Here is a 22,385-nt window from a genome sequence, read left to right as displayed (position 1 = left end):
AGTACAAATATATTATCACTTTGCATGAAATAACACTTTGTTCAAACATATATGATAACTATAATAATAATGCATTTATGTTTGCATTATTATTAGCATACAAAACGGACATATGAAATAAACAAACAATCTTGATTGCTGACAGTAGCCTCGTCTACTTGCAGTGCAAATCGTGTGTCTCTCAGTTTTTCCACGAGTTGGTCCTCGAGATCATTTGAAATATTGCATATACGTTTTGCAACGGTATTGTTTGACAGGGGTATAGTTTTCAATTTGGCAGCACTCGTCTCATCCAGCATAACTGACAGCATGTCAAGAGCAGTGGGGAGAATGAGCTGCTCAGCTATCGTGTGTGGTTTCTTGCAACGGGCAATCCTGTACGCAACTTTGAAAGAAGCCATCTGTGCATTTTTATTAACTGAGGTGGATTTTACCATTCGACTTTCCTGTTGACGATATTCCGAGAGTTTTCTTTCGAAGAAGTCAAGCGGTTTATTCATGTGTTTGGGATGTTTTGTCTCTAAATGCCATCTTAATTTGTTGGGTCTCATGCTGTCTGCAGCTAAAGACACAGAACACATACAGGTTACTCATCTGCCCCCACCACACCAGCTGTAAATCCAAGAGCAAGATATGCCTCATCATATTTTCTTTTTGGTTGGCCTTTTTGATGATTAGGTCTACTGTCTGTCTTGGTTTTCTCTGCCGGCGCGAATCTCCAGTTTTCTTTTCGTTCCGTGTAACAAATCTATCCATTTTAATTATACCTGCAACTGTGTACCGCCTCTCCACATTTAATTATTCCACTTCAATTACTCCGACGTAAAATCACTGTCGTAAAGTACTGTGGTTCCACGTGACATTTTCAATGCCATTCGTTCGCTGATGTTGTTTTAATTTAGGATTACGTTTAAATGTATCTTTGTTTTGTTTTGGGTGTATGGTAATTAAATAAATGAATTAATAGATTTAATAACACAAATGAAAAAAATAAATGAATAAACAAAAAAGTCCCCCTGTATTTCGCGCCCCACTTGTCACGTCTCTGTTCCCCACCAGTGGGGCGCGCCCCACACTTTAAGAAACACTGCCATAGACAATCGCTGTTCTCCCAATTTAGCGGCTCTGTCAGTCATGTACAGGCCTTTTTATTTACCGAGAAAGATAACTATAGTAACTGTCATGGCTCTTTCCTCCCTCTGGATGCCAGTGTTTGCACTGCCCTGAACCAACTATACAGTATTATAAACAAGCAGCAGGCTAATCCTGATGGAATATCATAGCTGCTGACTTCAATCAGGCATGCCTAAAGGTTGTACTCCCCAAATTCACTCAATACATGAACCAGGGGGCAAACACACACTTGACAGCGTTTATTCTAACGTCAAGCATGTCTACAAAACTGTGCCTTTACCACATTTAGGCCAGTCAGACCACCTTGCTCTTCTCCTCATCCCAGCCTATGTCCCTGACTTTGCCGGAGGGTGTTACTTACAGTTGTAGGTAAATGTACCTTTTAAGGTACAGAAATGAACTCTGAGGAACATTATTGTACCATTGAGGCTGCATGTTTTGTACATTTGTCATGTAAAAGGAGAAGCATTTTGCTCGCTATGGCAGCACATATACTAAAAGTGGAATGATAGAGAGAAGATTAGCATGGCCCCCATGGGGCGAGTTGGGTCTTGTTGAATATCAGGACTTAGAACAGGACACACAAACTCCTTTACATTGCAAGCTGTTCTGACAATGTCAGTGTCAACAAACCCGCCCAGGTTTTTCCAAATCAGAAGCCCTGGATAATGAGAGAAGTTCACTCACTCATCAGGAACCGCCACACTGCCTTCAGGACAGGGGACAGGGTACAGTACAGCACAGGGTGAGCTGAGCGGAGGAAGGGCATCAAAGCTGCCAAGACGGCACAGAAACTGAAAATGTAGGACCACTTCACAGACAGCAACCAGGGCGGGTGTGGCAGGGAGACCACAAACTACAAGGGCAGCAACACCGCTACTTAATGCAGACGCCCCACTGGCAGGGGAGCTAAACAGCTTCTTTGCTCGCTTTGAGACACACAGGTCAGACACAGTCACACTGTCCCCCCCAGCCTCCAGCACTCACACACTGACTCTGCAGGAACACCAAGTGAGATGTGCACTCAGGCAAGCCAACCTGAGGAAAGCTGCTGGTCCTGACAGAGGATCAGGCAAAATACTCAAAGCATGTCCTTCCCAGCTCTCGGGCATCCTCACCAAGATCTACAATCACTCCTCAGCACTGGCTCTCCACAAGGCCGTGTGCCAAGCCCACCAATCTATGCCCAGTATACCTATGACTGCACTCCCACCCATCACACAAACACCATCATCAAATTCATGGACGACACCATGGTTATCGGGATCATCTCAGGATGAGAAGAGTCAGAGGTACAGAGGTTCAGAAACTGACAGGGTGGAGTTCAACAAACAATCTGGTGCTAAATATCACAAAGACAAAGGAAGTCATCATTGACCTCAGAAAGCACAGAGGTGATCATTCCCCACTTTACATCAATGAAGTCTCTGTGGAAAGAGACCATTCCATCAAATTCTTGAGGGTACATATCTCTGAGAAGCTCTCCTGGTCTACCAGCACTTCGACACTTGCTAAGAAGGCACAACAGCAACTCCATTTCCTCAAAGTATTCAGGAAAAACAAGCTGGATCAGAAGCTGCTTGTGGCCTTTGATCGCTCTGCCATCAGATGCATCCTGGCGTACTGCATTACAGTGTGCAGTGGTGGAAAGAGTACTGAAAATTGGTACTTAAGTACAGATATTGTTACATTGCTGAAATACTACTCAATTACAAGTAAAAGTACTAGTGTACAAAGTACTCTTCTCAAAAACTACTCAGACTACTATTTACTTTTTTTAGCCGTTGATATTTTATTAATTATCCATAACCACTGAATCAAATTGGAGAACCATGTAGAAAACAGCTACTTCAAACATTTCTACATTACCGATGAAATACAGTGAGGGAAATAATTATTTGACCCCTAGCTGAATTCTTAAATTGATCCATTAATAAATAAGTGAGAAGTTTATAATTTCACTGGTAGGTTTATTTTAGCAGCAAAAGATAGATTATAAACAAAACAAGCAAGAAAATATCATCATGTAGCAGTTACAAACCAATTTGTCATTCATCTCAGGAAATAAGTATTTGATCCCTTGTAACACATGCTTTAGTACTTGGTGGAATAACCATTGATTGGAAGCACAGCTGTCAAACGTTTCTTGTAGTTGGTCACCAGGATTGCACGCCGATTATCAGGAATTTTCATCCACTCGACTTTGCAGACCTCCTCCAAATCTCTAAGGTTGTTAGGCTGTCACTTGGATAGAGGAAGCTTGAGTTCCCTCCATAGGTTTTCTATGGGATTAAGGTCCAGAGACTGGCTAGGGTACTCCATGACTTTAATGTGCTTCTTCTTGAATCACTCCTTTATTGCCTTGGCCGTATGCTTAGGGTCATTGTCTTGCTGGAAGACCCACCTGCTGAAGGGGTGGCTGAAGGAAGAAGGTTCTCATCCAAGATTTTATGGTACATGGCCCCATCCATCTTTTGATGCGGTGCAGCCGTCCTGTGGCAGAAGAACACCGCCAAAGCATAATGCTTCCACCTCTGTGTTTGATGGTAGGGATGGTGTTCCTGGGGTTACAGTCAGCATTCTTTTTCCTCAAAACACGTCGAGTAGAGTTGATAGCAAACAGCTCGATTTTGGTCTCATCTGACCACATCATATTCTTCCAAGCCTCATTGGAATTATTCAGGTGTTCACTGGCATACTTCAGACAGGCCTGAACATGGGCCCTCTTGAACTGGGGTACTTTGTAAGCAATGCAGGATTTAAAATCGTAACGGCATGATGTGTTACTGACGGTTTTCTTGTTGTCTGTGGTCCCTGCTGCTTTGAGATCATTAGCGAGCTCCTCCCGTGTAGTTCTGGGGTTAGCCTTCACTGTTCTTAAGATCATTGATGCCACATGAGATGAGATCATCCTTGAAGCCCCAGACCGAGGGTAATTGGCAGTTATTTTGTCTTTCTTCCATTTGTGAATAATTGCAACAACAGTTGTCACTTTCTCACCAAGCTGCTTGCTGATGGTCATGTAGCTCATTCCATATTTGTGAAGGTCAACAGTCTCTGATGTCCTTAGACAGCTCTTTGTTATTTCCCATGGTAATAAGGTTGAAGATGTAGACAGGTTGGTGACCCAAGAATACTGTTTAACAAAGTAATGCCATTAAATGACAATGCTGGTTTAGTATCTGTTAATACTTAATTAAGTACTACTTGTGTTGTGTTAGTGCACATGTACTTGACCTAAATTCTTGCTGGCTTGTAGGGGATCAAATAATTATTTCCCTAGATAAATAACAAATTGATTTGTACCTGTTACATAATGATTTTTTTCTTGTTTGTTTTGTTGAAAATCTCTCTTCTGGTGTTAAAATAAACCTACCAGTGGAATTACTTGTGAAAATAAACAAACAGGAGTTTTGCCTGTAGTAATAACTTTTACCAGAGCAGAGCCAGCAAACAGCTGGGCAAGGGCCTTAAAGCCTTGGACATAAATATATCTTGGAAAGTTCACTTTCTGAACCTTTTGTTAAGTTTCAGCAAAAGCTGATTTTCAAAGTTCACAGAGCCTTTCTGAGATTAGAGGCTGAAGTCTTGTATGCCGAAATCACTGCAGATGGCAAACAAAGTTTGCACTGCATTAGCACGCTGTCTCCTTTCCTCCCTTTGTACGTGAACAGCTCCTCCAAGTGCGGCCAGGGACACTCATCCTCCGGTATTTCTCGGTCATTTTTACTGCTTTGAATATTGCTGTCCTCCAAGAAGTTTGTTTCTCCAGACCTTCAGTCCTTAGATTACTCCGAGCTCCTTTACTGAGCGATTATAATCAGAACGTGCTGCAGTGGGGCTGGGTGCTTTTTTCCAATCCAGATATCAGGGTTCATTGGTCCGTTTGCCATTGGATACCTTTATTGTCTACCGAAATGCCAGTCAAAAGTTTGAATATTAATTCAAATTGTTGGGGTACTCAGGAATGAATTGCAATTTTAAAAGTAGCAAAGTAGATTCCTTACTTTAATTTGTACTTAAGTACAAGTAAAATTACAGACTAAAAATATATTCATAGAAGTACAACTACCCAAAAAAACTACTTAATTAGAGTAACGTGAGTAGTTGTAATTTGTTACTTCCACCCCTGAGAGTGTGGTATGCCGGGGGCTCATCTGCAGAGGACAGTCCTCTAGAGGTTTAGAAACTCAAAACAACCCAAAAAACCATCAGTTGCTCTCTGTCATCCCTGGTCTCATGTCCTGCTCGTACGATCCTCCCGTGTGCCAAGCCCCCCTCGCTACCTCCTGTGGAATCCCCGTGTTACCAGCTGTTTCTTGTGAATTAGTCTGATGTATTTCAGTCTGCGTTTGAGTAGGTTTCCCCAGTCCGGTCATTAACGTCTTTTTGAGTATGTTGATTAAACCCCGTGTTCCCCGATTCCTTAAGTCCTGCCTCTACTTCCCCGGTCCGTATCTCTTACGTGCATGACACCTGGAGACCATCTCCAGCTTCCTCTGCCTCTCCAGAGCCCAAAACATCCTCAGAAACTCTGCCCATCCCGCAGGCCACAAGTTTGACCTGCTGCCCTCTGGTACAGTAGGTGCTACAGGTCCATCAAAACACGCACCTCCAGACTCAAGGACAGTGTCTTCCCTTAGACCAAAAGATCACTGAACAACAACAAAAAAATGATCAATGTGCAATATTAGTCTTTAGTGATTACAAAAACCAGTTTAATAATACTAATCCTTTTCAATTTATCTTATTCTTCCAAAGTATTGATTTTTGCTACTTGCCTCCATTAGTTGGCTGTTTATTACATATGCAAACACAGATAAGTATTTATTTATTTGACTGTGTTTTTCTAATTCTTTATTGCATTGACCAGTAGCTGCATGCCTAGTTTTGTTGTGTATGTTATATACAATGACAATAAAGCTTCTATTCCATTCTATTGTTATTCAGTCTCAGGTGCCAGTACTCTAAGCAGATATTGTGCGGTGCCGGTACTCTGAAGAGAAAAACAAAGAGGTGCTGGTACTGCATCCCTGTGAGTACTGACCCACTTCAAGCACTGAATACATTGATAGAAAAGCGTATAGTTTCATTTCCAAAGTGCCCATTGAATACTGAAGGAACATGCAGTGTAATGGCTGTATCCTTTTTTTGACTTAAACACAGGGTGAAATACTGTATGACCCATAGTTATGAGTCCAAATGATCAGTGGACGTCTCTGCCTGTGACTGCAAACTGCCTGTGTGAGTAAAAACTGACCAGTTTGCTTTGGATGTAAGATATTAAACTGACTTTTGAATATAAAGCTAACATTACTTTTGGTTTTTTATTAGAGTCAGACTGATACACAGGACCTGGTTTCCTTACAGCCATAATCATCTAAGCAATGGCTCACCAAGAGGTTTGGCTACAGCATTTCGGCATTTGATGCATTTTGTCCATAAATACCAGACACTGAAAGGCAGGGAAGCTTAAGCTGAGTAACGATTTTCAGCTGAAGGTTGCTAAACATAGCAGATAAAAAGCTCCCTCTCCACAGTGCTCTTCCCCAGGCTACTTCCGTACCGTACCGCCCTACACCAAATGTTACAGACGAACTGCAACAGAATAACTTAATCTAAAATATGTATAATTATATTACTTCCGTACTGCCCTACACCAAATGGTACAGACGGGCTGGAACAGAATAACTTAATCTAAAATATGTATAATTATAATACTTCTGTACCGCCCTACACCAAATGTTACAGACGAACTGCAACAGAATAACAATCTAAAATATGTATAATTATATTACTTCCGTACCGTCCTACACCAAATGTTACAGACGGGCTGGAACAGAATAACTTAATCTAAAGTATGTATAATTATATTACTTCTGTACTGCCCTACACCAAATGTTACAGATGTACTGTAACAGAATAACAATCTAAAATATGTATAATTATATTACTTCCGTACCGCCCAATGCCAAATGTTACAGACGTACTGTAACAGAATAACAATCTAAAATATGTATAATTATATTACTTCCATACTGCCCTACACCAAATGTTACAGACAGACTGGGACAGAATAACTTAATCTAAGATATGTATAATTATATCGGATGCTGCCTTAACATGATGTTTGTAGTCTGTTTTGATTTTGACCCTATTGACACTACTGGGTCTTAAATTTAAACTCTTTATATTGGACAGGTCTCTCTTATAAAAGAGATTTTTAAAATCAGTGAAACTAACCTGGTTAAATAAGGTTAAATAATAATGCAGAAATAAACACACGTGTGTCTCCTATAGTAATGAAAAATCATAGCAGGTGTCTTCAGCAACCACATAAGACTGTAAGCAGGAAAACTGACTTCTGTTAAGGGAAAGTTCAGTGCATGTGTGTGAGTGACCATAAACAGGTCTGTGAGTCTCATGGACTCATCTCTGACATTCTGCAGACCCAGACCTCGCTCGCCGACCTCTTGTTGCGTTCTCTGGAGGAGCTCACTGAAGATGAGTTGACTAAGATTAAATATAACCTGATTCATCTGGCATATGAAAAGTATCGGCGCATTCCCAGGGGTCAGCTGGAGAATTTGAACAGAATGGGCATCGCCGACATGATGATACGTTCCTATGGTGAAGTCGGCGCTCTCAAAGTCACGCTTGAAATCCTGAAGAAGATGAACCTGAATGATCTTGTTCAGAGACTGAATGAAGACCTGCAGAAGTGTAACCATATTTTTAACCTTTCTTGTTTTTCATATAAAATGTAATCTTTTTTAGGTTTTTAAAAATAAATATATTAAATAACATTAAATGGGAAATGACGAAGAGTTTGCTATATACTGATGATGAAGATAGAACTGAATATGAAATTCTTTCGTTTTTCAGGTAACAAAGCAGGAAGTGAGCTGGGTGACGTATCAGAGAAAAGTAAGAGGTGTATGTTGTTATCTACATGTATGTGGTGTTTCAGAAAAAAATCTGTATGATGTGAAATTTAAAGTTTCGTTTATCACAGTGAAATAGTGAAAAACGTGTGTGTGTGTGTGTGTTTATATTCTGGTCAGGATCCTTTTGAGAAATAGTCCATTTTCCTCCCGTATTTCTTCAGGGGAACTCATGACGGACAGAATAAAATGTAACCTGAAGAAGAAATTTGAGTTTGTAACCGAAGGGAAAGCTAAGGAAGGACAGCCAACACTTCTCAAAGAGATTTACACAGAACTCTACGTAACTGAAGGTGGAACTGGAGGAATCAATGATGAACATGAAGTGAGACAGATTGAAACAGCATCCAAGAAAAGGCAAACAGAAGATACTACAGTGAAGTGCAATGATATATTTAAACTCTTATGTGGACGTGAGACACCTATCAGAACTGTACTCACTAAAGGGGCAGCGGGTATTGGGAAAACAGTCTCTGTGCAGAAATTTATTCTAGACTGGGCAGAAGGAAAAGCAAACCAGGACATTCACTTCATATTTGCTCTTCCTTTCCGGGACCTGAATTTGCTTGAGGGTGAATTCAGTCTGATTGAACTTCTTCACTACTTTGACCCAGAACTAAAGCTATTTCAATCCACTGAGCTGTTTAGGTGGAAGATCTTGTTCATCTTTGATGGTCTGGATGAGTGTCGCACTTCTCTAGATTTTCAGAACAATGTGACCTGGTTTGATGTAACAGAGAAAATATCACTGGATGTGCTGTTGACTAACCTCATTAAGGGGAATCTGCTTCCATCAGCTCTCCTCTGGATAACCTCCCGGCCAGCAGCAACCAATCAGATACCTCCTGAGTGCATCCAGCAGGTGACAGAGATACGAGGGTTCAGTGATGCCCAGAAGGAGGAGTATTTCAGGAGGAGATTCAGTGATGAGAGCTTGGCCAGCAGGATTATCACACATGTGAAATCATCAAGGAGCCTCTTCATCATGTGCCACATTCCTGTGTTCTGCTGGATTTCAGCCATTGTTCTTGAGAGTCTTTTTAGTGAGTCTGACAGGGGAGAAATTCCAAGGACTCTGACTGAAATGTATACACACTTCCTGATCTTTCAGGCAAGTTTAAAAAATGACAAGCATAGGTTTCAGACCTCTATGACCCAGAATAGGACAAGCTGCTACAGAAAACTGAAGGATGGATGGATGAAAAAAAATGAAACCAAGCTTATTACATGCTTCCTTCTAAAACTTGGTAAACTGGCTTTTCATAACCTTGAGAAAGGCAAGCTCATATTTTATGAGGAAGATCTGAAACAGAGTGACCTTGATGCCAGAGAAACTTTAGTTTACTCTGGAGTGTGCACAGAAGTCTTTAAAGAGGAATATGGCTTGTACCAGACAAAGGTGTACTGCTTTGTGCATCTGAGCATCCAGGAGTATCTCGCTGCTTTATATGTGTTTCTATCAAACTCATCAGCTGACCTGCTGAAGACTGCAGTGAAAGAGGCATTAAGGAGCAAGAATGGACACTTGGACCTTTACCTCCGCTTCCTCCTGGGCCTCTCAACAGACTCCATTCAGACTCTGTTACAAAGGCTACTGGGACAGACAAGAACCAGCTCACATAACATTGAGAAAACAGCCCAATACATCAAGGGGAAAATAAAGGAGAATTTATCTCCAGAAAGAACCATCAACCTGTTCCACTGTCTGAATGAACTGGGTGACAATTCTCTAGTAGAGGAGGTACAAAGATACCTGAATTCAGGAAGCCTTTCAGCAGAAAATCTCTCACCTGCACAGTATTCAGCTCTGACCTTTGTGATGCTGATGTCAGATGAGGAGCTGGATGTGTTTGATCTGAAGAAATTCTTCAGATCAGATAATGAGCATTGGAGGCTGCTGCCTGTGGTCAAGACATCAAAGACAGCTCTGTAAGTGATGTGAGGATGTAAAACATGTCTTTTCTGGCAGTAATATATCAAACATACAATTTCTTCCTCCTCAGGGATTAATGACTTGGCTAGATTTGTTTTTTGATATTCTGAATGCAGATTTTATGTGATGTAGTAAAAAACACAAAAGTGACATTTCCACTAACATCCACTATGCCTTCCGATAACTGGGACAGCATCCTAACCTGCTATAGAAACAAAGAGGGCTCTTTATCTGGAAGGTTTATAAGTGAAATGATCCTTTATTTGCACAAGTACTGGTATATTGTTATGTTTCTCTTCTCACTCTCCATGAGAGACACAGACACATTTACAGGGAGAACAAGCTTAGGGGTCACAGCACTGGGTTGGCTGGCATCCAGCACCCCTGGAACTGGAGGTTTAAGGGCCTTGCTCATGGGCCCACAGACATGTGACTATTCTGCCGAATCTCGAACCAGCAGTCTGTCAGGTTTGTTAAGTCAGCTGTTCAAACCCAGGCGTGAGGACTCTTCAGCTAATCAGTGCTCTAATTAATAATCTGATTAGTGAGTTGCAGCGAAAACCCACATACCCAGCAGACCTTTCTGGATAAGACTGCCCACCACAAGTTTAGACCATCGTAAGGGCACCTTATAGGGCACTGCATCACATTCTCTCCACTAGAAGGGCTCATTAATACACTTCATCACATCTTCTTGTTCTATAAGGCACCATCTCCCGTGAAGGGGGCACCCTAGATGGTACTAAATCGTGCGATGGGCAGCTAATAGTGGCATTTTCACCATTCCTAAGGGAATATTTGTGATGTGTTTTCAGCCATGGGGGCACTAGAGTGGCGACTGCCCCCCCATCCCCCCTCTGAGTCCACCAGTGGCCTGTGCTGCTCGCTTGTTTTAATGTTGCTGTCAGTACTATTAACAATGTGTAGGTTATACACTCACCTAAAGGATTATTAGGAACACCTGTTCAATTTCTCATTAATGCAATTATCTAATCAACCAATCACATGGCAGTTGCTTCAATGCATTTAGGGGTGTGGTCCTGGTCAAGACAATCTCCTGAACTCCAAACTGAATGTCAGAATGGGAAAGAAAGGTGATTTAAACAATTTTGAGCGTGGCATGGTTGTTGCTGCCAGACAGGCCGGTCTGAGTATTTCACAATTTGCTCAGTTACTGGGATTTTCACGCACAACCATTTCTAGGATTTACAAAGAATGGTGTGCAAAGGGAAAAACATCCAGTATGCGGCAGTCCTGTGGGCGAAAATGCCTTGTTGATGTTAGAGGTCAGAGGAGAATGGGCCGACTGATTCAAGCTGATAGAAGAGCAACTTTGACTGAAATAACCACTTGTTACAACCGAGGTATGCAGCAAAGCATTTGTGAAGCCACAACACGCACAACCTTGAGGCGGATGGGCTACAACAACAGAAGACCCCACCGGGTACCACTCATCTCCACTACAAATAGGAAAAAGAGGCTACAATTTGCACGAGCTCACCAAAATTGGACAGTTGAAGACTGGAAAAATGTTGCCTGGTCTGATGAGTCTCGATTTCTGTTGAGACATTCAAATGGTAGAGTCAGAATTTGGCGTAAACAGAATGAGAACATGGATCCATCATGCCTTGTTACCACTGTACAGGCTGGTGGTGGTGGTGTAATGGTGTGGGGGATGTTTTCTTGGCACACTTTAGGCTCCTTCGTGCCAATTGGGCATCGTTTAAATGCCACGGCCTACCTGAGCATTGTTTCTGACCATGTCCATCCCTTTATGACCACCATGTACCCATCCTCTGATGGCTACTTCCATGTCACAAAGCTCGAATCATTTCAAATTGGTTTCTTGAACATGACAATGAGTTCACTGTACTACAATGGCCCCCACAGTCACCAGATCTCAACCCAATAGAGCTTCTTTGGGATGTGGTGGAACGGAAGCTTCGTGCCCTGGATGTGCATCCCACAAATCTCCATCAACTGCAAGATGCTATCCTATCAATATGGGCCAACGTTTCTAAAGAATGCTTTCAGCACCTTGTTGAATCAATGCCACGTAGAATTAAGGCAGATCTGAAGGCAAAAGGGGGTCAAACACCGTATTAGTATGGTGTTCCTAATAATCCTTTAGGTGAGTGTATATATGTGTCTGTGTCTTAACATATTTTCTTTTTCCAGGCTGAACAGCTGTAATCTCACAGAGACATGCTGTGACACGTTGGCTTTAACTCTCAGATCAAACTCCTCACCCCTGAGAGAGCTGGACCTGAGTGACAATGACCTGCAGGATTCAGGAGTGAAGCTGCTCTCTGCTGGACTGGGGGATTCATACTGTAAGCTGGAGATACTAAGGTCAGTCCAGTTTGACGGTACAAATATTGAACTGGTACTTCAACATCATAAAGTAGAGCTGGGCGATATAGCCTAAAAATAAAATCTCCGATTTTTTTCACAATAAATCCGATTTTCGATTTTAATCGATTTTCCCCTCCCCTACTAAAAATCAAACTACAGATGACAAATAAATGGTTCAAATCTAGTTTTAAGTGTATTTTTTTTAGAGTTAAAGTGCAATTTGACAAGCCAAAAAAGATGCTTGCAAGTGAGATGGCAGACCCAGGGCTCTCAAGTGTCACGCATTGAGAGTGACAGTCACTCTTTTCAGTCTTTTGTCACGCACTCCCGCCACACATTGAAAAATAATTTGTAGGCTAATATGCCGCAGAGCCCAATTTTTCCCCAGACTGCGGCACAGTAGCGCCTCACTATAAAACAAGCGTGTCTCCGCTGGAGTCTAATGGTGCATTCGTTTTTCTCTCGGAACTCGGAAATTCTGAGTTAAGTGACATTACGTCCGACAATCCCCCGTTCGAGCTACCACATCTCGGAACAAACATGGCTGCCTCCTTGAACACGCTGCTGTGTGTTGTTGCTTTATATTTTAGCAGATTTGGAGTGAGATTATTTTTTCCGAGAGACAAACAAACAAGAAATACGAACTAGTCAAACCACATTAAAAGCTTTATAAAATATTTTAGTACATTCATAGCGATATTCTTTTTTCGATTGGCAAACAAACTACAAACAAACCAAAGACACTAACAAGTGTGGTAAAAATCTGATATTGCATGCTAGGATACTGTTTACGGTCATGATATGGTATTCTCTAAATCGAATACGTGCAATTACATTTGTAACTATTAATACATTTAACAAAATAAACATTTTTAAAGATTTATAAAATAGAATTACTGTTGAGTGTGTAAGCCGCTATGTTGAAATTACGTCACAGGGGTAACTCGGACAACAAATGGTGCGTTCGATTATTTCTCTCCAAGTCGGAACTCGGATGAAAACGTCACGATACGTCACGAAAAACATCACTTCCCGTCGGAAACACGCCCCTTTTATGACGTTGAAGTCGGATAAGATTTTGTTGCCCGAGTTGCCCTTGTGACGTAATTTCAACATGGCGACTTGGTTTGTTTGTAGTTTATTTACTGTTCGAAAAAAGAATATCGCTATGAATGTACTAAAATATTTTATAAAGCTTTTAATGTGGTTTGACTAGTTCGTGTTTCTTGTTTGTCTCTCGGAAAAATCTAAATTTCTCCATTTTCTTCATTTGTAAAACTCCAAATCTGCTAAAATATAAAGCAACAATACACAGCAACGTGCTCATGGAGGCAGCCATGTTTGTTCCGAGATGTGGGTAGCTCGAACGGGAGATTGTGGGACGTGATGTCACTCAACTTGGAATTTCCGAGTTCCGAGAGAAAAACGAACGCACCAAAAATCTTGTCTGACATCAACGTCATAAGAGGCGTGTTTACGACGGGAAGTGACGTTTTTCGTGACGTTTCGTGACGTTTTCATCCGAGTTCCGACTTGGAGAGAACGAACGCACAAGAAGCCTAATATATGCCAGTTTAAGTTGGAATTGAAATTTTATTTTAACACGTTGGATGGACTTAAAAAAACCGAAAAGTTTATATATTAATTATATATGGACCTGAAGAATCTTTTGTAAATGAGAAAGAATATGTACCCCTTTTTCTTTAAAATGCAATTTGTATTTGTTATGTGTTTTACATTGTTTGTATACTGTTAAAAAAGCAATAAATAAAAAAAAAGAACGAACGCACCATTAGAGCCCCAAGAGCCTGTCACTTACCAGCCAATCAAAAAAAAGAAAGGGCCTACACAATAGCCAATCAGAAAATAGTACTATTGTATCTGAGTAAAATACAACACAACCAATGAAAAGGCATCCTGTGGAATGTCACTCTTGCCTGTCTTCAAAACTTCACAGCCCTGCAGACCACACCATTGTAAACACTTTTAGAAAGTTGTAAAAACTTTTAGCATGTTATTAAATCCCGGCTTTTCCACAGTATGTATGGGCACCATGTCTTTTACAATATACATCGCGACAGCGTTTGTTATCGCGTTCCACCGTGGCCCATTCTTATCATACGGCACACAGCTCGAAAACGTGTCGGGGACGGTTGCTTGCTTAACTTTGGATGTTGTGCTGGTGCTGCGAGATTATTTTCATTTCGTTGGGAGCTGCACTTCTCCCACTCCACTGTGTGCCTCTGCTTTAGGTGCTGGAATAAATTTATTGTGTTGCTTCCTTTGGTTGCAACAGTTTTTAAAGAGACTTTGCAACGAGGACTTGTTTGGTTTGTGTCCGACGGCGCAAAACCGAACCATCGCCATGTCGTTTATGAATACGCTACAGTGTTTGGGTGCGCCGCGCTAATTTCCCCGTGAAGAACGGTGCGTAGCATTAGTTCCGCTTTTGACGCTCGCGTGTAAAATAAGTAATAAAATCGATTTTCATAAAAACACATCGTCCTGAACTGTAAATTTGAATTAATCGTTAAAATCGATTTATCGCCCACTTCTATTATAAAGTGTTTCTGTGGCTGCAAGGACAGTCAGACAAGTGAACCATTGCACTCACACCATTTCATTCCCACTAAGCAGATATCAATTTACACTTTTTACTTTTCAGTTTTTTATATTTTTCAGAAAAGAGGACATGATTATTTGTCTTAGTATTGTCATACTGATTTAATATTGTTATACTATATACTACAGTAAATGCATGGGCTGGACTTTTCACAGTTTCATAACAGATAAACTTAAATCACATTTGCTCAGGTGGAATTACACCAAATAAAATGCTCTTTTATTTTATATGCCTGCTGCATGGGCACCTTCCTGTGTCACATCAGCCGCCTGTCAGAGAGGAATCACTCCTGTAATCAGCTCTCACTGTACTGTACAGATCTGTGTGGACCACAAGGTTTAAAATGTTCATGTGCTAAAGTCTCTCAAACAGAATTCCTGAAAGTACTGTTGCATCTATAATTTGTTTCAATTAACTTTTAAATTCAGAATTTGCACAATTTCAATATAAAACAAGCCATGCATCACCTAGGCTGGAATGAGAACTAACACAGCCTGCCTGGCCTGCATTAGCTGCTGGGGATGTTCACATCTCACAGAGTTACTAGTCAGTCTGGGGCCACCTGGCAGAAAGATGGCTGACAACTGCAGTGGAAGCAATTTTATTGGTTTGAATATGTTATGGGAGGAGTCACATATAATTTTTGCATTGCTTATTAAAATCCACACTTATTGAAATGTCACCTTTTATTATGTAAAGGCCGAAATGAAAATCTGTAATGGCAGCTATATTTTTTGGAAAAGAAGGAGAACTAGTTCAAGAAAATACCTTGAAAAGCTTTAGGTCAGAGCACAGATACAATAGAGGTGTGTCAGCTTTTGACATCCACTGTACACATATTCACCTGCTGCCAGTGTTTTCACAGCCAGAACATGGGAGGCTCTGTACAGCCCTCCCCTTGGGGGATCATCAGCGATTCCCCTCGGAGGTCAGATGGAGGTGTTTCCCAGCTCTGTTCTGATCTGGATATGAAGGTTAATCTTCCCCAGGTTAGTCTCCTGTGTTGGGTAAGGAGGCAGGAGACACAGGGTTGCAGTGGACACCCCAAATGGGCAGTGTTTATTTAGGGGGGAAAGGGGGTACATTTAGAAAGGGCACACGGCTGGGACCGGCTCCTTGGTGACGGTCTGAGCAGGTGGGAGGCGGCAGTCCTTTCTGTGTGGTCATCCTCCAGGCCGTCTGTCTTCAGAGAGAGAGACGACAAGCGGCCTGCTCACCAGTCAGCCTCACCCCCTGCTGTCCAGGGCTGGTTCATACTTCACACAGATGCAGATGCACCATCACAGTGAAGTAATTTTCATTGTGGGGTTGTCCACGATGCAGGTTTTGAGTCGTACTGGGGGAGGCAATACTGCCCCCTCTCTAGAGCTCTTATCAGCTGCTGTCACCTCCTGTTCACATTCCTCACTTCCTCACGGGTGTTTCTGCGGCTGACTCTGGGGATCTAGTGGCTTCTCTCCAGTGCTGTGGTGCTGATTGTCACCCTTTGGGGTTTAGCTGACTTTCCTGCACCTGTGACATCACACCGTTTGCTCTTGGTGTCACCCCAGGGCCTCATCCTCTCTGCCATCAGTGCTCTTCTTGTGGCAGGAGTCCAAGGAATCCTGTTGTTCTAAGTTTCATGCAGTGGGTCACTGGATGGTTTAATTTTGAACTGAGCTGATCATTTGTGTCTGTTACTACACAGTCAGTGCGGCTAAAAGATGAACTTCAGTGAACTGTGTGTAGTGGCCGCAGGAACAGAGACACACAGGCAAACTCAGGTGTAGAATATTACCCCCGAATGGCAGCTTTTTATCAGGAACAGGAAGAACAGGGATGGAGGAAAAGGGAGAGGTGCTGAAGGGCTGTTTCTCTGGTGGGTCCAGGCCAATCGCTGGTCGCTTTGGGTACATCAGCTTTGGCATTCTAAAGAATCGTTTCCATCTGTATTTTGTCCTAAATTTTGTGATTTCCTTTCTATAGGCTGTCAGGCTGCAGAGTCACAGAGAGAGGCTGTACTTCCCTGGCTTCCGCTCTGAGGTCAAACCCCTCACATCTGAGAGAGCTGGACCTGAGCTACAATCATCCAGGAGACTCAGGAGTGAAGCTGCTCTCTGCTGTACTGGAGGATTCCAGCTATAAACTGGAGAAGCTGAAGTGAGTAGAGAGTGTGTGTCTGACACGCTACAGATACTTATGCATGTATGTGAAGAAGAGGCACCAATAAATAAATGGATACAGCAGCACTATGTCATTCTGCTTCTCCTATAGTGTGGACCACTGTGGAGAGTACAGGACCAGACCAGGCGTACAGAAATGTAAGTGTGTTTGCATGTATTTTTTAATAATACCATTAATACTATGTTATGGTTGTATTCACACAATTGTTGTGATGAGTGTGACTTCTTGCACTGTGTGTAGATGGATTTCCATGTTTGTGTTTAGGTGAGTTTCTGTTTGTGTCATTTTAGACAACATCCAAATGAGAAAAATAAAACATCAAAATCATCACCAAAAACACCATCAATTCATTTAGTCATTTTTAAAAATATTTTTTACAAATACTTTATAGCTGCTCATATTGTCTTTGTGTTTGTGTGGGAGTGTAAGATGGTTAAAATATATTCTGATGTAGTTGTACATGTTTAATTTCACAAAAAACAAATCCTTTGCATTTGTGTTTTGGCGCATGCCATGAGTGTATGTGTTTTCTGTGTGAGATTCGTTAGTATTGTCCTAAGACGGCACTCTTTCTCCTCAAGTGCGAAATGTGAATCTGCATTTTTACAGGGTGATTGTGGAACACTTAATATTCATGAGAGCATATTTCTGATTGGCCAGTGAATGCCTTAGACCAGGGCGGTCCAAATCCAGTCCTGAAGGGCCAGAGCCCTGCACATTTTTGGGTTTCCCCTCATTTAACACACCTGATTCAACTCCTTGTGCTAATTACAATACAACCCTTGAGCTGAATCATTTATGGTGGAACAGGGAAAGAACTAAGCTACACTGGGCTCCAGCCCCTCAGGACTGGATTTGGGCACCCCTGCCTTAGGCAGAAAAAACAGGCAGCGCATGTCGATGTTTACTGGCCAATCAGGTAGTGCCCCTCTCATAAATATTAATGAGCCAGCCAATCATGTAGGGCTTCACTCATAAATATTAATAAGATTTTCTGAACCACGGTGCTAAAAGAAATTTGTGCCCGGGACACACTGGATGTGCGGCAGAAAATATCGAATTTCATTCCGGTGCCCATGTTAACAGATTAGAACGGCCACGTGCCTGCGCAAGATGCAGGGCTCATGCCTCGCAGCAGCGGCACTGCATATAGTCACACGCGCGGTAAGCGGTTCTCTATGGAAGCATATTGCATTCATCTGAAAAACAATCAATTCTTCTTTTCCGAATTAACGTAATAATCATCCTGTTTTTCCTGTTTTTCTGAGTAATAATTTTCTGTTTTTCTGAATTAATGAGATAACCTTTCTATTTTTCATGATGCGCGATCTGTGTAGTTTAATCCGCTTTTGTTGATGGTTTGTAAACCATTGTATTATCATTAGTTTGCCGACTTTGCGCGGCACCTATTCCGCCCCGCTTGACACTGCAGTGTTTCTCCCGGATCAGAATATACAGTATGACACGCTTCACAGAAATAAGCTGATGCATGTGAAATGCATTCAGAGCGGCTTTGCTGTGACTAAAGACCATGTCAGACAATCACTGCAAATACTGGATCCTCCTGGAGCGCAGCTTAGGCGCCGGAATCGTCTTCGGAGGCGTTTGTATCAGATTCCAGGTTCAAACCTTTATTAAATATCACTTTAAATATGTAATAATTAGGGATGTGCAAAGTAGCCGGTATTTGTATCTGTATTTGTATTTGTTGAGGGGGGAAAACTATTTGTATTTGTATTTGTATTCGAGTAAAATTCAAAATAGGCATAAAAATCCAGTTTTTTGCATTAGACTTCTAATTTACGTTATAGTGTACGTATTCTTTAATTATATCCATTATAATAATTATGGATATGCAATATTGGTTGATGTTTTTCCATAAATCCAGCAATGAACATGTAACAAGGAACGTCATTGAAAAGAAAATAACATAACAGCCATTACCTCATCCATGGTTAAATCAACAACTAATAAAATACCATTGTGAACATTATGAACAGGTGCGTAATTTTCAGGGGGGGTCATGACCCCCCCAATAATCAGATCCAGCCAATATAACCCACCCAATAATCATGTTTCCCCCATAATGGGTGGAGACCTCAACCCCCCCAATGTTCCAGCCAAAGTTATGCCCTTGATTATGAACCCCACCACCACCCGTCCTTGTTGGAGGACGCTGAACAGACAGAATAAAAACAAATAATACTTCAAAGAACTGTTCTTCTTCTGAAAGAACTTCTTTCTAATGCACAGAATTCCAAGAACTAAACTTTATCAACCCCTGACTGGGAGATCTGGCAGAACAAAAGTTATATTCTATATAATACTGTTACAAACTAAAAGATGCAGCCCCGCTATTGTCAACTGTCTGCCAAAAAACAGACGCAAAACAGGTTTTTTTAATGTTTTTTAATTTTTTTTTTTTATGTTTTATCTTAACCATAACTTAACCATATTTCACTTGGAAGAAGATATCTTCTGCCAACATACTTTCAGTTAAATTTCTCCATGTTGTATTTTGTGAACACAAGCTCCTCCACATGTGAGGGGAGCAGTGTGGAGCGATGTGGGGACACAATATCTCCTGCTGTGCTAAAGATCCTCTCAGAGGAGACACTTGTTGGAGGGCAGGTGAGATATTTCATTGCCACATGAGCCAGAGCTGGCTGTGGCTGCATCATTTTTGACCAGAAGGTCACTGCAGGATCTGAGGTCAGTGATTCAGTGCTGTCCTCAGCTAAGTAGCTCTCAACTATCTTGAGGGAGGTCATAGCACCAGCTTCTTTTACTTTTGTTTTCACATCTTGGTAAAGTTGTGGTATAACTGTGCGAGAGAAATGCCAACGAGATGGTAGTTGGTATTGAGGTGCAACCACATTGAGAAGCTTGCGAAAACCTTTATTCTCCACTACTGAGTAGGGCATCAGGTCAAGGCAAATCATTTCTCCCACTGTGTTTGTTATTTGCTTTGCAGTGGGGTGGTTGGGTGGATAAGCCTGTTTTGCATTAAATGCAGCTAATATAGGTGATTGAAACTGACTTGCAGGGGCAGAACATGGCTGTGATGATGATTTGGTGCTTGTGGAGGGTTTGGCAGAACATGGTTGTGATGATGAATTGGTGCTGGTGGGGGAATTGGTGCTTGTGGGGGGGTTGGCAGACAGTACCAGGAGAGGATGCTTTAAGTGCATGTGATTATGCATAGCAGATGTTGACAGATGTTTGATATCTCTGCCTCTGCTGATTTGACCTTTGCACACATTACATATCACTTTGGTTTTATCTGTAGCACTGACTGTAAAATGCTTCCACACAGAACTTGAGCAAGTTTTTTTGGCTGGTGGAGGACCAAGAGATGGCTCAGCAGCAGCCACACTCTTTTCTATTTGGCTGCCCAAATCCATGTGGGGAGTTTCAGCTAAGTTAATTAGTGACGGGAGGCTATGCTAAGTGAGGGATAATGTACAGGCAGCCGGTAGTTATCGCAGAAATAAGCCCCGACAGTGTGATCAGGACCCGACGCGAAGCGGAGCTACGTAAGCGGAGCTACGTAAACAGGTAGAGCGAACATGAGAGCACCCGACTGCAGACGTCAATAATGCAGCGTAATCGAATAATCTCCCGATGAAACTCCGCTTCCTGAAAGTTATAAACTGCCTCCGGAACTAAGTTAAGGTACAAAAATCTATTCAACAAAAACAGTGATGCAGTCTTTTTTCGCTCAGCCGAGCCTTCTATGTTGCTGTGTGGAGCAGCCTGTGTCAGTCGTCTCTTTTACTCCCCCCCTGACTCCTGAACGTCACTCACTCACTAGTTCACTCACTCACCCGGGCATGCACTGCGGTCTCATGAGGAAACGCATCTTTTTGATATAAAGTTTTTCTTATTCCCGAATACAAATATTTTAAAAGTATTTGTTTGAAATAAGTATTCATAAAAAACACATTATTTGTGCCTTTCCGAATACCGTATTCGGGTTCGGCTCCACCCCTAGTAATAATTAGAGCTTTCAAAATTAACGGGTTAACGCGGATTAATCCATCATCATGATTAATCTGATTAAAAAATTTTACGCAATTAACCCATCTGCAGCGCAGAATGACTCAAAATCCCTGAAATGTCTTTGTCAACCCATTTCAGGCGGTTTTGGTGCGTTCCATTTGCCCTTGGAACTCGTATTCCGAGTCGGATTCTGAGTTTTGAAGCCGGAAGTGACGACATGCGTGCTCCCATTTCTCGGAGATCCGAGAAATATCTCGGAGCAGCACAGAGGATCCCGAGTTCAGAATCCAAGATGGCTGCACCCTTTATCAACAGAAGGGAAAGTTGTAGTTTTATACTGTTTAAGCACTACTTCTCATTTGTGGCTCATTAAATCGGTCGCACACGCTATACCGTCCAACTCATCTGTGGATGTGTTGCTACGGAGTTTTATACGTAAAGCACTGCGCGTAATGTGTTATCAACTGATATTGCTAACAATGGCCAGGGTTCCCGCTGCCGCTCGTCACTCTCGTCATTGACGAAGACGGAACCCATGGTGACGAAGAAAAACGGCATCAAATCGTCACTCTGGCGAATTCAATTTTCAAATGACGAATTTTGAATTTTTGAAAAGTCGAATTTCATTTTTTCCCAATTGTCAACCGTAGCACCCGTAGGGCCTAATCAAAACTGGCCCGGCGCCCCGGACACACGATCGTCGATCATCCATGTCAAATGAGCATGGTCCGTTCTAAAAGTAGCAAATGTTATCGACCAGTGTGGGGACATTCTAAAATGCTTAATGTGAAAACGCTTAATGTGGTTTAATGTACCAAAATAGCGACCAATAATCACCAAATTTCGCACACACACATCTGGTCATAAAGACTTTCACCTGACAATAAATCAAAACCGAAATACAAGGAATATGGACTTTATTTTACGTTAAGCGTTTTCCCCTCCATTGACGCCCATTATAAGGAAAAGGCTTAATGTAACTTAAAGTACCAAGACAGCCACCAAAAATCACTATATTTCTCACACATATATCTGGTCATAAACACTTTCACCTGACAAGAAATCTAAACCGAAATGCTAAGAATAAGAACTTTATATTACTTTAAGCGTTTTCCCCTCCATTGACGCCCATTATAAGGAAAAGGCATAATGTAAAATAAAGTCCATATTCCTTGTATTTCGGTTTAGATTTTGGCGAATCTTCCCGCCCGCGTCACGCACCATCTGACAT

The 22,385-nt window shown here is 41.8% G+C and overlaps 1 protein-coding gene across 3 annotated transcripts in view; it reads left to right on the top strand.

Moving 5' to 3' along the window:
- LOC111841653 (NLR family CARD domain-containing protein 3-like) overlaps nucleotides 1-22,385 on the top strand; it is a 45,555-nt gene that overhangs the window by 22,224 nt on the left and 946 nt on the right. For 2 of the 3 annotated variants that reach the window (XM_072715739.1, XM_072715738.1), the window contains exons 2-10: nucleotides 6,085-6,169; nucleotides 6,301-6,378; nucleotides 6,469-6,536; nucleotides 7,584-7,857; nucleotides 8,020-8,061; nucleotides 8,243-10,007; nucleotides 12,190-12,363; nucleotides 16,955-17,128; nucleotides 17,243-17,289. In XM_072715739.1, the coding sequence (XP_072571840.1) occupies nucleotides 6,522-6,536; nucleotides 7,584-7,857; nucleotides 8,020-8,061; nucleotides 8,243-10,007; nucleotides 12,190-12,363; nucleotides 16,955-17,128; nucleotides 17,243-17,289 (2,491 nt within the window). In that variant the 5' untranslated portion in view covers nucleotides 6,085-6,169; nucleotides 6,301-6,378; nucleotides 6,469-6,521. Of the gene's footprint in view, nucleotides 1-6,084; nucleotides 6,170-6,300; nucleotides 6,379-6,468; nucleotides 6,537-7,583; nucleotides 7,858-8,019; nucleotides 8,062-8,242; nucleotides 10,008-12,189; nucleotides 12,364-16,954; nucleotides 17,129-17,242; nucleotides 17,290-22,385 lie in introns of those variants that run through there. The other variant, XM_072715740.1, reaches the window with a different exon arrangement.

This window comes from Paramormyrops kingsleyae, chromosome 8 (assembly GCF_048594095.1).
Source record: "Paramormyrops kingsleyae isolate MSU_618 chromosome 8, PKINGS_0.4, whole genome shotgun sequence".
NCBI lineage: Eukaryota > Metazoa > Chordata > Actinopteri > Osteoglossiformes > Mormyridae > Paramormyrops > Paramormyrops kingsleyae.
This window is presented reverse-complemented; position numbering and strand designations above follow the sequence as displayed.